Raw genomic sequence first — 18,082 nt, 5'->3', positions numbered from 1 at the left:
TTTTCCACAGATATTTATCATCCCCAGAGGATGAATCATACCGGCATGTATTTTAGCGCCACCATAAGGTTAATATTCTTCTTTTTTTTTTTTTAAAGCTTTAAAATGATTTGATGGATTGGAACCAAACATTCATGGTCTGCAGACGATGTAACCTAATAACTTTGGTGATCCACTGACCTTTCCAGACCAGGGGTGTGACTAAACACTTTCTGAACTAGGGACACTCATCAGCCTCAGCTGTATTTTGTGTACACTACCTGCAGGCTGCTCTGCTGTAGTAATGTACAGTCTGCCATACAACACGTTAAGCACACACACAGACTATTTATCGATTTTAAGATTCCAAATGTTTTTGTGTTTGTTTGTATCAGCCATGTGACTCCACCTACTTGGCGCACCGCAGGCGTACGCCAGTGGGGTGATGGTGCAGACACGGTAAATGTTAGCATGCTAACATGCTAAACTAAGATGATGAACATAAACGTAACCTGCTTACATCAACATTTAACATTTGCCATCTTGAGCATGTTAACGTGCGGAAGTTAGCATTTAGCTCGACGCACCGGTGTGCCTATGTGCAACCTCACTAAGAGTGGCTAGCGTGGCTGTCCTGTAGACTCAGTGTTGTAATTCAGACTTCTGAGGCTTCATATTGTTTCTTACATTGGAGTTATGATACGAAGGGATCACTTCAGGGCCAGTATGAGCAGGACGAATGATTACAACGACTAGTATGTTGGCTGTCATGGTGTTTTCGAAGCCATGTCTAACGCATGTGTAATGTTATGTGATCATGCCCAGAATACATAATCATTCTTAAAAGCTGTGGGTTTGGCCCATTTTAGTCAGGATAGGGCCTAAAGGTTTTTGGGACATCTTATTTGGTTCCTTTGTATATTTGTTTCTGTATTTGTTTATTTCATATTAATGTTTAATATCTCTGTTTTTGTTTTATATATGTATGCACCAATCACCAAGGGAAATTCCACCTACACGTAACTTCTTCTGGCAATAAACCCTATTTCGGATTCTGATTTCTTTTGTCCTCCCAGGACTTCCTGACCCGGTTAGTGTGCAACCTGCTTGATGAGGGGAACGCCTCGTTCAAAGACAGAGACTGGGAGCAGGCGGTGAGAGAGTTCAGTGAAGGCTTGAATGTCTCATGCTACGCTGCAGCAGAGGAGATCCAGATCCCCGAAGCTTTGCTGGAGAGCCTGTATGTCAATAGGGCTGCTGCCTACCACAGTATGGTGAGTTACAGTGTGGTTAATTAATTTACATTAAATCATATTTAATTAATCGTGGAGTGCTTGCACTCTATGTTGGTTATCAGCAAGAGTTGTTTAATGTTTTAACCACCTTTTTAAATTCGGGGGCACCAGTTCTATTTCATTAAGAATAATTAATAAAGAACAGCTGATGAGACATTCCTTTTCAGTCTCATAATTTGGAGGTCGATCTTGCTACAACAGATCTTAGTTTAATATACTTGTTGGACAGATCCTGTAGTACAGAATTCACATAACCAGGTTCTTTATAAATGAATGAGTTTATTTACCTATTGAGTAGATACTACTAAAATCAAAACAATAAGCAATGAATAAAAAAAAAAAAAACGGGAATGTATGGCGTTAACACAGAATTAACACGTTAATGATAACAATGAATGAAGCAGCTATGCAGCACTGAACAAATTGACCGTAACTTAAATGTAAGGGAGAATAAACTAAGTAGCCCTAACAACCCAGTGAGCATCGCCCTTTTATGGGAAGCGGGGATGGATGGAAGGATTGAGAACACGGCCCCAGGAGTAGACGACGAAGGGTGGCAGCAGTTGTTTTGCCTCAGTGATGGAGCTTGGCCTCCGGCTTTCCCTCATGGCGACATGGCCGCTTGGTTGTTTTGTTCCCCCTCTGAAGCCGCAGATGGACTGTTCTTATATGGGCTGTTCTTATATGGGCTGTTCTTATATGGGCTGTTCTTATATGGGCTGTTCTTGTATGGGCTGTCCTTATATGGGCTGTCCTTATATGGGCTGTTCTTATATGGGCTGTTCTTATATGGGCTGTTCTTATATGGGCTGTTCTTGTATGGGCTGTTCTTGTATGGGCTGTTCTTATATGGGCTGTTCTTATATGGTTCTTATATGGGCTGTTCTTATATGGGCTGTTCTTATATGGACTGTTCCTATATGGACTGTTCTTATATGGGCTGTTCTTATATGGGCTGTTCCTATATGGACTGTTCTTATATGGACTGTTCTTATATGGACTGTTCTTATATGGACTGTTCTTATATGGACTGTTCTTATATGGGCTGTTCTTATATGGGCTGTTCCTATATGGGCTGTTCTTATATGGACTGTTCTTATATGGGCTGTTCTTATATGCGCTGTTCCTATATGGGCTGTTCTTATATGGACTGTTCTTATATGGGCTGTTCTTATATGGGCTGTTCTTGAAGAGTTGGATCACTGCCAGATGGCGAGTGCAGTTTTGGTGCTGGTTCGGTTGGGTTTGCGACTTTGGATGAGCCGTAACACTGAGATGAAGAGTAGGATTTGCGTTGAGCTGTGAGTTTTCTCCCCCACTTCCTCTGTGAAGGGGTCACAGTGTGAATGACCCCCCCCGCGCTGAGCCTCCCATTTCTCTCTTCTTTTAAGTGTGATGTACCCCTGTCACTATGGGTGTAAAAACTCTCTCTTTCATCCTAAAAGAGAGAGGGAAGCCCACCCATAATACAACGCAGGGAATTGCACCACCAACACCAAGGCAATACATGAATGCTGTGAGAGAGGGGGAGAGAGTTCATCAGGGAGGTTTTTAGCATGGGTTCAAGGGGAGGCCAAGGCATATCTGGGAGAACCCACGAGTAAATCTTAGAGTAGCATATTATAGTACAGAGCAGTGAGCACAAGCTAATAACTCATAAATATTTATAAAGAAGACTTAACAATTACATTTTCTTTCTGCGGGTTGAATTACATTTATTTCCACAAGTCCAGACCGAAATAGCACAACTATTTTATAGATTGCCATTAAAGTTTGTACAGCCTTAACAGACTTCCATGGTTCCCAGAGGACGAATCCTAATGACTTTGGTGATCACCTGACTTCTGCTCTAGTGCCATCATGAGGTTGACATTACTGCACCAACTTGGGGGGGGGGCATATCGCTCTCAGGAATTATTGTAATAACTCTAATAATCTCTAAATCTCTAAATTTTTCCTCCAGTACCATCATCAGGTCACCATGTCAAGTTGTTCAATAGTTTATGTCCAAATACCATTGTACTTTGTCTTTAGTGCAAATTGCAAACAGAAGCACATGGATACCACAACTAAGAACAAACTTACTGCAGCCATAGAAAAATGGGTCCAAGTGAGAATGTTAGTTTGAAATTGAACACTACAGTATATGCCAGTATTGTTTTCAATAAAAAAAAACAACAACATTTGCACAAAGCAAGCCGATCCACTTTCCCATGTTGATAAGAGCATTAAAATGAGAAAAAATAATGGGACAAAAAGAAATCAAGGGACATTTAGAATAGATAAAAATGTGAGATTAATTGCGAGTTAACTATGACATAAATGCGATTAATCACGATTAAATATTTTAATCGTTTGACAGCACTAATAAAAAGATAATGCATATGTTACCTTTTTGAAATAGAAATGGTCTCAACTGATAAAGAAATCCATATCTTGTCATTAGGCCCATCAGGCTGGTGATCATCCCACTGAGGCAGTTAGGGGTTAATGTGGCTGTCCAAAGGTCCATGGCATGCATGAGTCCTCAATCATCCAGCCAAGCCCTTTGTTGACCGACTGTCAACACCGATACATCCATATCCGCACTCATGGGAAAACAATTACACAACATTTGCGCGATGTCTACTTTAGTAAAAAATAATACTTATGTTGGAGATAAAAATGTAAAAATCTGATTTCTGGTTTTATCCATAGTATATTTAGCTGATATATCCCAATATCAACATTTAATTCAACACTGGAAATCGTAAAAACGAAACCTTTGACGGTCAGCAGCAGTCTCTGATGTATTGTAAGTAAATAATATTAGAAAGAAAAAGAAGAAAAATACCCTTCTGTCCATTCAGGCAAAACACAATGCTGAGTTATCTGTAAATCAGATTATTTAAGTTATACCTACAGCTATTATCAATATAACAAAATGTGGAAACGAAGTTTCACGATAATAGATGGACTATGAACTCAGTATATAACCAAGCGGCAATAAAGTGTAGCAGAAGTGCCAAAAACCGCAGTTTGATTAGCCACTTGAGGCTGGCTCCAAGATGGAGTCAATCCCCATAGACTCCCATGTTAAAATGCCCACAGCAGAATTGAATTATTTTTATTTTTTTTGTCCCTATAGCTAAATTTACCCTTCATGACAACTGGGGGGGGGGCATAATTAAGGGTGTGCTTTGAGTGACAGGTGCGCGAGCGAGCGGGTACGAGAACTGTAACTCATATTAACTTCTGTTGTCAGTTAACTGTAGCGTTGACCGGCATATGTCAGACTGACCTGCCGGTCGCCGGTCATGGCCAAGCATGTGAAAACCGGCCAATTCCGGTCACCGGCCGGTCTATCGGTGCATCTCTAATACTGATCGTGTTGTGACTTTTTTTACCCATGTCCTTCACTTTAATCTCTCATGTCTCCAACAGGGGGAATATGATCGGGGCGTGAAGGACTGCGACGGAGCTCTGAAAGTATGTAAGGACAGCCGCAGGGCGCTGTACAGGAAGGCTCTTTGTTTGAAGGAGCTCGGGAAGTACAAGGAGGCCTACAACTGCACGACGGACTGCCTGCTCATCACTCGTCTGGTAAAGGAAAGCGTCGATGCCAAAAGGTCTCAAAAATGCTGTCAGTAGGGCCTCAATGTAGGGTCGGCCTCAAGCTATCCCAGTAGAGTGTGCGCCCCATGTACCATGACCTGGGGCCCTTTGCTGCGTGTCATCCCCCCCTCTCCCCCCTTTCCTCTCTATCTGCTCATCTATCTAATGAAAAAATTAAAAAGCCCTCCAAAAAAGGGCCTAAATGTAAACCGCTTATAATGTATCACCCTTCAAAAAACAGTTGGTGGTGGCTGAGTTAATGGCCTTTTTTGGTACCTGAAACCGATACAATATCATATTGTACACGTGTAAATTGAGCTCTAGCCACCTTTAGCAGCAAGGCTTGAGGGATGGCAACGTTTGTCGTCCAGGCTACCACTACGGTCCAGATTAAAATACATCGACAACTGTTGGATGGATTGCCATTGAATTTTGTACAGACATTCACGTTCTTTTCTTTTTCTGTTTAACTTCTAACAGGACAAACAGGTGAATGAGCTCGCACAGGAGCTGGCCATCCATCTGGGACTCAAAAATCGAAAACCCTATGTCATCACAAAGGTTAGTAAAATTATTATTATCCTTTTCACTGAGGAATGCAAATGAATAATGGTCTTGGTTTTTTTCAGTCTTCAGCTCTGTCATGGTCAGATAGGGGTGGGCAAGGATAAAAATCATATATCACGTAAAGTCATTTCATAATAGACTTAGTATATTTTTAGTAAATTATGTGGATGAAACCATTTTTGATTATCCAGTGAATTGAATACCTTAAGAACCACACTGATGCTAAAAGGTTGTTGATTAAATATGCAATGCAAGGGGCTAGTAGCATCCAGAGATATTAAAGAAATTGCTACCACGGTATTTACGGTAGAGAGAAATCTATGATGGTAGCCCAATTTCTATCATCTCACAGCATACATTGTCATATTGCCCAACACTAATGCAGATTTGTGTCTCTTATATCTTGTCTGTTACTTTGTCTTTCCTAGGACCGCTCACTTATCACGAGAGGTGTCACAAATGGAAACATGACTGCTGAAGCCATCAAGGCAAGTTCCATTTTATCTTTAACATTCACCACCATACATTTAAAAAAAAAAAAAAAAAAAGTTTACATGTATGATTCATTCAAAGTTCCAAATCACAACATTTACCAACAAATGGTTTTACTTTCTTAAATGAGAAAACCTCTCAGCTGACAGTGATTTTATCACCGAATCAGTGATGCATGTTATTTGTTGAGCCTTGACTCATCTTCACAGATATTCTCAGCTCCTCATTTATTTGTGCTTAATTAATGATTTTCCTTCTCACTTCCAGGTATCTGGTGCTCATGTAGGAAATGGTATGAATCCTCTGAGTGGCCTGGCACCAGGTGTGAATTCTTGATTTTGACTTGATCATAATTGGGTTGCATTCACAATGCTGGCAACATGTATGTTCTTTAAATATGTGTACAAAATAAATTACAAGTAAGCTCTAACTATACGTTTTCCTACTGCTTTTCATCAGTCAGCTTTCCCAGCATGCCTCAGTCCCCCATTCCCTCGCCCGCTCCCAGCTGCCTCCAGCCTGCTGTCTCCCCAGCACCCAACATGTTGGACACTTTGGACGACTCTGAGCGGTTGGGAGATGACTTGGACAGCCTGCTCGACTGCTTCCCCAACGAGCAGGAGCCAACTGAGGTAAAGTCTGTGTTTGGGCTGCGTTTGTCCTTGCAGACCAGTAGACTAACTTTTGTCACTGATATGGAATGAAGGTGTCCTTGGTTGTAGAAGATTACGAAGCTGGAGTAATCTAGTATTGCTATAGGAAGCTATATTGGAAGCTAGTATTGTCCAAGTCTTTAAAAGTTGAGGAATTACACATATAGGGCCCTATTTTAACGATCTAATCGCACGGCGTGAAGCACCTGGCGCACGTGCGTTCAGGGCGTGTCCAAACCCACTTTTGCGAGTTTAACAGCGGAAAAAAGGGTCCGTGTGCCGGGCGCATGGTTCAAAAGGGTTGAACTTAGTGTCTTCATTAATTCAGAGGTGTGTTTTGGGCGTAACAAGCAATAAACCAATCCGAGATCATCTCCCATTCCCTTTAAAAGCCAGGTGTGTTTGTACTTTGGCGTGTTGCTATTATGATGGAGGATTTGCACCGTGTGTGTGTGTGTGTGTGTGTGTGTGTGTGTGTCTGTGTGTGTGTGGCATATGTAGCATAGTGTGCGCACGCTGTGCACGAGCCTAGGCACATTTTACTAATTCACTGTTAAAATAACAATGAAATGCTGCACTATTGACTTTAGACCAGGTTTTTGTTGGTCAATGGCGCGATCACTTCCCGCTGCATCAAGATAGCAATACACCCAGAATTCACCTGAACACACCTCCCTGTAAGACCAGCACGCCCATGGGTGCAAAGATGGGGCGCAGGTGCATTTGCTATTTAAACGACGCGGGCGCTGGACGGAGAAAGTGACAACTGCGTCGGTCTTAAACTAGCAAAGATACTTGTTTGTACTGCGCCGGGTGCAAGATAAGGCCCTTTAGTATGAAAACTTTTCTTTGTTCTTCCAAGAAACCTGTTTTTTCTTTCATGCTTAAGCTCATTTACTAAAAATTGCATACATTTTCAACTCGAGTTGAATCTTGACTTTGGATACCTAATCCATTTAAAGAAAACATTATTTTCCCTTTTTATCATTAAACATGAAGTCAAATGTGCCATTTGATCGCTCTTTTTATTTAAAAACATTAGAAATGGATCCACAGGGTAAAGAAACGGTAGTGGTTAGACTTTTAAAAAGGAAAAAAAGTTTTAGATTTTCCTTTTTTCTAAAGGTCCCATTTTATGCTCATTGTTGGGTTCATACTTGTGTTTTGGGTTTCTTCAAAATGTGCCGGTAAAGAAGTGCACAGCAAGTTTATCAGAGCTTTCCCACTGGAAACAGCTGTGTGCCCTAGCTAGAAACGATACAGATGAGTGTGTGGGATATGAAACCAAAAACACAATAAGCTAAATAAAAAAAGCTCTGCAGATGTGAGGCAAACTGCAGACTCGGGTGATGATCCTCTGTGAGGTCATCACAACAAGTGTCCCCTTTCACATTACACTCAGACATTTGATCTGTTGCTTATGAATAATCTTGATTAATGCGGCTTTAAGTGTGGATGATTTGTCATAAATAATCATTTCGGAATCATGTTGCTATTGTCAGCCAACATCAATCAAAACCAATCATTTAATTGAGCTGTCGTGACACTTTTTTCACATTTTCTTTTCTTTACATTCTGTTCCATATCCAAAGAAAAAAGGAAATTCCCACACACACTGCATTGCTTTGACAAGTGAAAAGTGTACGCGTGAATTTTCTTTTGTTCTTTCGAAATGGATCTTTGGGGGAATTATTTTTAATTTTTTTCATTAATCTTTACTCCATTTTCCTTCTCTATGTTTTCCAGACCCCCACCCAGGCAGCATTCTCAGACCCCAGCAGGACATCCACCTGCGAGCACACAGTTCCTTCGGTCCTACCCGACCCAACGCCCCAGCTACCCCCGGCCTTCTTCAGCTCGGCCGTCAGCCACCTCAACTCCCTGGACTCCTTTTCAGGTGGTGGGTGCAGCACCACAGCTGTGACACTGGATGCCCTAGACGATCTCCTGACCTCTGGAAGTGGAGGTGGCACGGGCACTTCAAACCTAGCACTGACCTCCGTGGCGCTGAAGGCTCTGGATAGCCTCGATGCTCTGGATAGCCTCGATGCTCTGGATAGCCTTGATGCTTTGGGTGGCTTTGATGCTTTGGGTGGCCTTGATGCTCTGGATGGCTTATTGGATACGGCTCCAGTTGCTGCTGCTGCTGCTGCTGCTGGGAATGAGTCCAAAACAGAACTGGACGAAGGGGAGAAGTCTCTTGACGATTTGCTAGATGAACTAGATCCCCTGGAGGCCGTCTCTGATCCAGGTGGTCAGAGTGGTGAAGTCCCTAACGCTGGTGTGATATCTGTGGACCCGCTCAACGTCCTTGATGCCCTGGACTCGTTTCCCTCAGTGGAAGGTGTTGTGGCAGCTTTGCCAGCAATCTCCATCGGGGGAACAGGTCTGGACTCGCTCTCCAGTTTCAGCTCAGCTGGTAATTATGATTTCTTGGTGACTTATTCTATGTTATTGCCTGTTCTTTTGAGGTCATAACAGCAAATGGAAGTTTAATCAAAAGAGTGATGATTATTTCTAACATTGTTTCATTTGAAGACTTCTAGAGCCCTTAGAAAGTGAAAGTATGGAGTATTTTACATGAAAATAAAATAAAAAATCAGAAAGACTTAACATAATTTTGCCCAGTTACATTAGGAATGTATGACCGACGCGCAATAGGACATGAGAATAAACAAAAAACCAGTAAAACCAGACACCTGATTTGAATTTCAAGTGACTTAAAGAAGTGCTCTACTTTTTTTAAAGACCATACTGGTTATTGTACACATTTAAGCCCATTTACTACAAAGTGTGTGTACACATGACATGTATACATCATTTGAATTTATTTTGTCTAGGTATCACAAGCTCTCTTACTGCTGCAGCTCCAGTTATGCGATCTCCAAAGAAGAACTACAAAGTAAGACTGATTATCTAGGTTGTGATACCTGCTCTACTCTTGTCTGTTTTGTTAACTGAAATGTTATCAACTGAAATCCTATTCTTATCATGGCAAAAAGGAGAAGAATAACCAAGCGCTGGGGGCAGTTTCTAACCCGTTGTCCTCCACTCATGAGTTCCTGCAGGCCTGCTCTGCCTGTTTCCCTCGGAAAGGTACGTCAGCTGTCCAACCCCGTCTCAAACTAACTGTAGTGTAGCAAGAAATCCCAATGATCCTGCTGCCGGTGGTGGTTTTCCTATCCTGGCAGGTTAATGCCTTTTTGATATTCCTTGTTTTGAGCATTTCTTGGAAGGAACTTGTGGTTTGATCTGCATCCTGGAGCCCTTATTTTTAACTTTGTCAAGGCCAAGCTAAAATGCAAAAAATCGGTTCAGAATATGCCAGTGGAGATGGCAAAATATCTTTTGCAAATATCCATTTGTAGATCTTCAAAAACTGAACATCCAGTCCTACGTTTTTGTCTTTTTTTTTTTTTTTTTTAATGTCTTAATTTTCTTCTCCAGGTAAAGGCATATATACGTATGTTCACAAGCCAGACTTGGTCCACAGCTGTGAGCGAGACATTCTGTTATGCAGACTAAAGGCAGGCTATCCTTCGGAGTGGACCCGAGTGCGACCGATGCCTACCTGGACTTCCTTCAGTGGGCCGTTTGTACTTTGCAGGGGTAAGGATCTCAAAATCGAGTGGATGATTGATATCAGGATCCCCTCTGACTGTTAACTGTTTTAAATTAATGCACTAAATTAAATGGAAAAAAGAAAATCTGTATATCTTATTTACAACACTGAGTGTAGTCCTTCGGTGCCAGGTTCTGAACACCTCAGGATGGTGCTAACACACAAGCCATAACAAGTACTGTCAAGTTCTGGCCTCCCTGTCGTCCATTATTTCCTGATAATGGACATCTCGTTGGGCCCTTGTTGCATGGTAAAAGAAAAATAGGCTATAGAATCTATTTCTTAACTGCTACCGCATTTTAAGTTGCTAGTGCAAATTTTAAGCCATTTTGTTTTCTGCTAAGTTTGTGGCCCTCTGCTGGACGACACTCACAGCGGAGAGCTACGTGACAAATGCCACAATATGTGTGGACGGCAGGCCTCGGAGTATGCCAGGCAGACACCCGGATGCGGCGAAGAGAGGCTCTGACCTACACTTAGCATACAGCTGCGGACTTGTGTTGGTCCCGTGGCAGACGTGCTAGCAGTTCCAGGAAAGTGGCTGCATGTGTCCATGACAATGCATGCGTTGACATCATGGCTGTGCAACTATGTTATGCTGTGATATGAACATTTCTATCTACTAATTGAAACCAAACATCCCATCTTTATGTCATGGGGATGTGTAACCATCTTTTAATTCACTGACTATGGTTCCTAGACTGGGTAAACCCAGCCCGATCTGCCGGCTGTGTGTGTGACTGTGTGTGTGACTGTGTGTGTGACTGTGTGTGTGACTGTGTGTGTGACTGTGTGTGTGACTGTGTGTGACTGTGTGTGTGTGTGAGTGTGTGTGTGAGACTGTGTGTGTGACTGTGACTGTGTGTGTGTGTGTGACTGTGTGTGTGACTGTGTGTGTGACTGTGTGTGTGACTGTGTGTGAGACTGTGTGTGTGTGTTTCAAGGAGTTTGGATTATATGATACCACTTCGTAGTTTTGAGGAAGGTACCCTATACTCTTTGTCCACTTTGGTCAGAAAGAGTTGAATGTGAAGGAACTGTTGATGACGTGTGAATGCAGGGAAACAGTTAATGAGGGAACTTGTAATAATAACGAGTGATTAACGGGACTGTGTTTATACATGCACACCCGCGGATGTGTGACCGAACGAGCTCTGTATTTTCTTCCGTGTCAGAGCTGCTGAAGTCCGGGGATTTGGGCCTGTGTAAATACGGAGAGCAATGCACGTTTGCCTACAACCAGCTGGAGATCGACGTTTGGACAGAAGAGAGAAAGGGAAAGCTGGACAGAAACCTGCTGTTTGAATCATCAGTTTTCCAACTGGACCCTGTAAACAGCATCATCCGCATCATGCAGGAGAACAAGGGCCTGTTCATTTCCCTCTGTCAGGTTAGTGCTTTTATAGAATTATTATTCAAATCTCTGTTTTACTTAATTATATATATTCTTTAATTCTCTTTTATGTTCTATAATTTATTGATTATGGACATTTTGTTTTATATTGCTGTTTACTGCTGTTGTTTTATCTTGCAGTTTACTGTATTCTAATACATATGTATGATACATTTGTATTTTACTATTCTTTTGTATCCTGTCGTATGTTTTGAAAATTAAAAAATCTACAATTGTTTTATGTACCCCAGTTTCCCTTAAATTATGTAGGGGAAAAAATACTTTTTCAACAATAAAGTAATAAATAGATAAAAGACATAAAAATAAAATAGGACTTATTCATCAGTAAACACATGCATAAATTCATACATATTTAAATAAATGAAAGTTGAAAATAATACTATAGTAATTAAATGTACAATAAAGTAATTAACAAATACATTTTAGTTACAGTATAAATGTAATTTATTTAAATTTCTACAAGTGACACATTTATTGATGTATTTCTACTTTTTATTCATTTGTCTAAATTTATATAAGTTTGTTTCTGTATTTTAAATTTCTGCTTTAATATATATTTTTTTCTTAAAGTATTCTAAACTGTTTTTTTCTGTATTTGTATACTAGGTAATACTAATAATAATAATAACCTCCCTGTAAAGCCGGATAATCTGACCTCATTAACACACAGGCATAAAAATCTATAAATAAATAAAAGTAGAAATACAGAAATAAGTATATGTGGATGTGTTGTAATATGCGTAAATCCAAGTTCATATAAATGATTCCATGTACTTATTCAAAAACTGATTGCATTTTTGTATTTCACTCAGTTAGTAAGCACAAGTAAGTAAGTACAATTTATTTGTATAGCACATTTCACAGATAAAAATCACAAAGTGCTTCACAACAAATGGATGGATACATTTATACATTACAGTACATAAACAAAATAAGCAGAAAACCACATAAAACCAGCATAACCACACTATAGTCTAATTAAACGCCTCTTTGAAAAGAAGAGTTTTCAACTCAGTTTTAAAATTTGTAACGGAGTCCAAACAACGTACGGAAGGAGGCAATGCGTTCCACAGCCTAGGTGCCACAGCTTGAAACGAACGGTCCCCTCTAGTTTTAAAATGTGTACGGGGGGGCAACTAAAAATCTCTGACCTGTAGATTGTAGTAATAGTTGTATTGTGTCTGTATCTGGAACATTTACACAGCATTTTGTTGCTTCATAACAGATTTATTCATTAATCATTTGTTAAAATAGTCGTCTCTTAATTTCTCCATGTGTGTTTTTCTTTGTTCCTTTCATTCCTGTTGTTGGTCTCTTTTTTTCCCTCCTTTTATTTGTGTATTTCTGTCTCTCTAGGAATGCTATGACAGTAAACCTAGAATCATCAGTAAGCGTTGTAGAGACAATCACACCATCTGCTCTAACTCGGATGCTCGCCACCCCTTCGATGCCAATAAGTGAGCGTGTTTACAGCTACATGTGATGAGAGTCCTCATCCTCTTACCCTCACTCATCCCACTCATACGCTAACTCTTTACATCTCATGTCTTTGTATCTTAAACCCTCTCTCCCTCTGTGCCCACCAGGTGCTTGGCATTTGTGGTGAGGACCCACAGTGTGAACTATAGCAAGGTCCGACCGCTGGGCGTCCTGTGCCACTTGGATTTGTGCCGGCCAGCCATCCGTTACGGCTGCCAGAGAGAGGACAGCTGCTATTATGCCCACTCCGTTATAGAGCTCAAAACCTGGAGGGTGCAGCGAGACACAGGTGCAGTCTATCAGACACATGCAGTGGAAATAATAGAATCAAGAGCATTTTGAATTTTACTTGTTCACCGGAATACAAATATTAAAACACTGAAGAAGTGTAGCAATAGCCTGTGGTGTTTCTCTTATAACGAGTGCCGACTTTGTTTCTGTGTGTGTGCTGGTGTTGTTTACAGGTATCAGCCTTGATGAGATTGTGAAAGTATCCACAAAATATAATGATAAGCAGGAGCAAAACTCAAGCAAACTGAAAGGAAATAAAGTAAGAAACCGTTTTTATCATTTTTATAGTTTTATTGAAACAACACAATGTTTCTCAGGCATACAGTATAGTATATTGCTGTTGGTCAACTTGTCCAGTGTCCTGTCTGTTTGTTCTTATTTTTGTAAATGTTAAATCGGTGACACCACCTAACTTTTCTCCTATTGTAATTTATAGAGCGGTTGATGTAAGAGCTGTCACATTCATTATTAATATTAATTTAAAAAATAATCTGTAATGATTGCCTAAGTTAAACCGACATGAACCCCTTTTTTCAAATTGGTATCTTTTTAAGATGATTTGGTAGTTGATTTTGGCAGATGAAAAGTGAAAGATGAAGAAGAAATGTTGTTAAATGATCACTTTTTTCCATTTCATTTGCATCAGTTGTCTTGTGGAGGTTCTGGGAGCAAACCAAGAGGAGTTGGGAAGAGTCTGAACATGAACATGAAGTTTGCCTGTGCTCAGTGCTGGCGGGACGGCCATATCCATGGACCAGACAAAGCCCTCAAGTACTGCACTGCAAAGGCCAGGCACACGTGAGTCAAAATAATAAATTTGCATAGTTCAGGTTTAAAGTAGTTACTGTATAAACTAGGGATCGACCGATACTGTTTTTTTAAGGTTGATACCGATACCAATTATTAGTAGTTAATGAAACCAATAACTGATATTTGGAAAGTATATGTATACAATGAAAATGAAAATCTTTAAGTCAAAATTAAGATTTTGGAATGTTACAAAATCAAACACAAAACTTAGTTTAAATGCTTTAAGCAGCTTTTTAATAAATGAGAAACTTTCAACATAATACTCAGTAAGAGATAGTTAGTCAGTGTAGAGGGAATTCTGTCTAAAATAAGGCCCTAAGGCCTGTCAAATCTGACTCCAAATTATTAATTTCCGCGCCTTCTTACATCGGACTTAAGTTTACCAGAACACGAGGATCAATCTGAGACAAAGAGTTCAGTTAAGCAAAGTTTACTGAGTCCAGCATTAGAGTTACAACACAGCTGTGGGTTCACAAAAACAGAGTCTACAACGACAAACGACAGACATGAAGTCGAAGCTCGGTCCACCAAATTCTCTGTCCGAATGAGCTCCGAACTGTTCTCTCCCTCAAGCTTTTATCCTCACAGGGTCACAGGGGGTGGGGGGTTCTTCTTGTTTCCATTATCTACACACACGCACACACCAAGGTCGGGGCCTCCGTGTGGTGCAACTTCCGTTCTCGCAACCTTCAAACTTAACCTTAACTTTCTGTGCATCAGAGGTCACCTGGAGTACTTTTAACCACTTCCTCAATGACACCGCTCTTTTGCAACACAATGCAATTTTAACTGTCAGCTACTTTTATTCTACATCAGAGATTGTTGTAGGACATTAAGTCAGACTCAGTGGTGAGTAAAACCGGAGCAGAGGGACGGACACAGAGCTTTAAGCTGAGCCAAAGTAGCTTACCTTTTTAATTATTTAACTTTATGGGTTATTAGGCAAATTAAACGCTGATACAGATAATCTGCAAACTGCCGAAAAAACCGGCCCAATAATATAACTATCCATAGTATGAACATATCCATGTCACATTCTCAGTAGTCTGGCTACACAGATGTACATTACTGGGACAAAGCCTGACATCCCTCTGCTATCTATTTTGCAAGAGCAGCGCTGCTGCATCTGTGGCTCAGCGCCGCCCAGGACGGGTGTGATTGATTTTGAAGAAATAAAAACAAGCCAGAGTGTTTTTCCGCCTTGTTATCCCAGAATATATAAGCGTGTAGCCAGACCTTACTGCAGCACTGGCACAGCGCTGTGGAGATAGGTCTGGCAAAGCAAGACTATATTTTCAGAGATCCTATTGAGTCTGTATCAACCAGAGATTCTATTGCCTTCCTGATGCTAAAACGTAAAATGTTGTCCACATATAAAACTGGTCCGTCACACTGAGCCAAAAAAAACATCCATCAATTTTCCAGCTCACAACTGGGTCAGTTTCAGCCTCTGTCCTGTTCTTGTGACGTCATCTACAGGTGGACTAAAGAGAGATGGTTACTGCTGGTCAAGTCCTTGGAGAGAAGTAAATGGGTTCAGGTCCGACCGCTGCCACATACCAAGAACTTCCCTCTGCACTATGATGTAGGTGTGCTTCCTCTGCTCTCGTGCACTTTTAATACGACGAGAAGTTTCAACCAAGCACTCTAATTCATCGGTGTTTGGTGTTTTAAGCCCCAAACGTTGTCTTCCAGGCAGCGCTGCATGGAAGGCACTAGGGTTAGGGTTAGGTGCCTTGAAGTCGACGGTGGGGGCTTAAAACCCCATCAAGCTAATTCATCACAGACATTTCCACATTGATGAGCCAAGGTCTTCCCCAATCTTTCTTGAATTTCTTATCTTTTATTTTTACTGTATTTTGTATATTTGGTGCTTTAAAAATGCTATTTGTAAAGTTGCTTGTTGTTGTGTCTGTTGAATGTTTGTCTTGCACATAATGATCTGTGTTTACCAGCATCACGTTTTCTCCTGGCAGATATGTACTCAGATTTTGGAGAAAAGGAAATGTAACTACTCTGGGAACTGCACGTTTGCTCACAGCCCAGAGGAGAAGGACATGTGGATGTATATGAAGAATAATGACTGTGAGTTATTGAAATAGTGCTTTTAAAAGAGCACTGATTTTAGGATTGTACTCCTATAACGTTGTCAGATTGACCATGGAGATATAGTCTTTTTTTTTTTTTTATTTGCTCTTACCTGTCCAAACATGGGGCATACATTACCCACAATACAGCCGCAAGCAGAGGGCTACAGATACAGCTTTGAAATATCCAGAAATCTAGATGCAGGGTTTCCCGCAGAAAATGTTAGTTAAGGTGGTAGGGTGGGTACTGTCAGTCAGGCAATAGGGCATAGTGAACACAGTGGTGCCTGCCTGTGCAGAGGAAGTCTAGGCCCATACCGTGATCGCTTTCACCTCACCTAGTTAAGGCGGCATGCCCGTCTTGCTCAGGCGGCCGCCTAAGCTGCAAAGTGCTGCGGGAAACTCTGAGATGGAAATCTGTAAATGCATCTTCTCAAATCTCACTTGAAGAGCACTGCGATCCCCAATCGTTTGGGCCTTGATTTGTTGTCTAACTTTGACTCTGTCTCTCACTGAACATCCTCAAAGTGATAATAACCGATTTGTATTTGTGCCTGTAGTGCGGGACATGCAGCAGATATATGACATGTGGCTGAATTTAACTGCCCAAAACCGGCAAGCGGATGGAGCCATGCTCACCCAGCCCGTCCCAGAAGAGAAAAACATTGTCATGCCAACTGACTATGCTGAGCTAATGGTGGGTACACATTTGTTTTTCAGTTCAATAAAGTCAAAGACCCAAAAACGGCTGCACCAAACTTAGACATCTTGTGTTTCCTGACTATGCATCTGTAAGAAGATGATGTATGATTCTTTTTTTTTTTTTTTTTTTTCGTATTTTAGAGTGGCTTCTACTGCCATCTGTGTGGTAAGCACAGTAACGGTGAGCGACAGTGGCAGCAGCACATCTCCTCTGAGAAGCACAAGGACCGAGTGTTCAGCTGTGAGGGAGAAGACGAAGCTCTGACGTGGAGCTACCGTTTCCCTGGCACATGCTTTGAACTCTGCCCCAAGTAAGACTTTTTCCTGGATCAGTTTTTGAAATATGGAGTGGTGCTCGCTTGTTTAAATCACAGGACGAGCTGGGGAAACCTGCCCCAGCTGTTTTTTAATGAAAACACTTTGATACCATATAGTAACTGCTCTGCACCGAACAGAAAAGTTATCATCTTGCTGGTGAAAATAGTGCAGCATTAGGCAGCTAGAGAACCGGATATTTTTCTCAAGAGTTGGTGGAGATCAAAACGGAGCTAGAAGAGTGAATAATGAATTTAAATTTGTTGCAAAAATTCATGCTAATGTTGCTGTGTTTACAAACTGTATTGACTTTAGAAGGGTATGATATGTCAATGTTGTGTTAATGTTTGACAGGTTGGATGGCGGCTGTCCTGACGGTGTGAGCTGCGACTACGCCCACAGCTTAGAGGAGCTGCAGGAGTGGACTGAGAGACGGGATTTCCTGCGACGGCAGCTGGCCAAAGCCAGGGAAGACATGCTCATCATGCCTGATGAGTGTGACTTTGGGAAGTACAATTATCTACTTCAGGACTGAGAAGACTTTTTTTTTTTTTTTTCTTATTTTTTGTACTTTGTGAGCCATAACTGCCAAACTAGCATTCCAGTTTCTTAAATCATGACCCAAATCAGCAGGTGACATGATCAAACTAGCAGTATTTACAATTGTCCTGCAAAAAGATCACTTGAAGTAATACATAAAGCACATTAGAGTGCGGATCGGACCCCAGTTTTCTGTCCGAGCCCAGCCCGCATCCGACAGAGCAGTAACCGAACCTGAGCCG

At 41.2% G+C, this 18,082-nt stretch overlaps 1 protein-coding gene across 7 annotated transcripts in view; it reads left to right on the top strand.

The window, feature by feature from the left end:
• The window catches only part of zc3h7ba (zinc finger CCCH-type containing 7Ba), a 25,984-nt gene extending 7,902 nt beyond the window's left edge, over window positions 1-18,082 (top strand). For 5 of the 7 annotated variants that reach the window (XM_028600664.1, XM_028600668.1, XM_028600666.1 and 2 more), the window contains exons 4-23: window positions 1,056-1,253; window positions 4,698-4,862; window positions 5,349-5,429; window positions 5,864-5,923; window positions 6,195-6,249; window positions 6,387-6,559; window positions 8,327-8,999; window positions 9,421-9,482; window positions 9,583-9,676; window positions 10,028-10,189; window positions 11,378-11,592; window positions 12,973-13,073; window positions 13,203-13,384; window positions 13,560-13,645; window positions 14,033-14,184; window positions 15,676-15,781; window positions 16,173-16,281; window positions 16,844-16,980; window positions 17,127-17,296; window positions 17,655-18,082. In XM_028600664.1, coding sequence (XP_028456465.1) covers window positions 1,056-1,253; window positions 4,698-4,862; window positions 5,349-5,429; window positions 5,864-5,923; window positions 6,195-6,249; window positions 6,387-6,559; window positions 8,327-8,999; window positions 9,421-9,482; window positions 9,583-9,676; window positions 10,028-10,189; window positions 11,378-11,592; window positions 12,973-13,073; window positions 13,203-13,384; window positions 13,560-13,645; window positions 14,033-14,184; window positions 15,676-15,781; window positions 16,173-16,281; window positions 16,844-16,980; window positions 17,127-17,296; window positions 17,655-17,835 — 3,162 coding nt within the window. In that variant the 3' untranslated portion in view covers window positions 17,836-18,082. The other 2 variants (XM_028600663.1, XM_028600669.1) reach the window with 2 other exon arrangements.

The sequence above is a fragment of the Perca flavescens genome, chromosome 15, assembly GCF_004354835.1.
Source record: "Perca flavescens isolate YP-PL-M2 chromosome 15, PFLA_1.0, whole genome shotgun sequence".
In the NCBI taxonomy this organism is placed as follows: Eukaryota; Metazoa; Chordata; class Actinopteri; order Perciformes; family Percidae; genus Perca; species Perca flavescens.
Note: the sequence above shows the minus strand (reverse complement) of the source record. Positions and strands in the feature narration are given on the sequence as shown.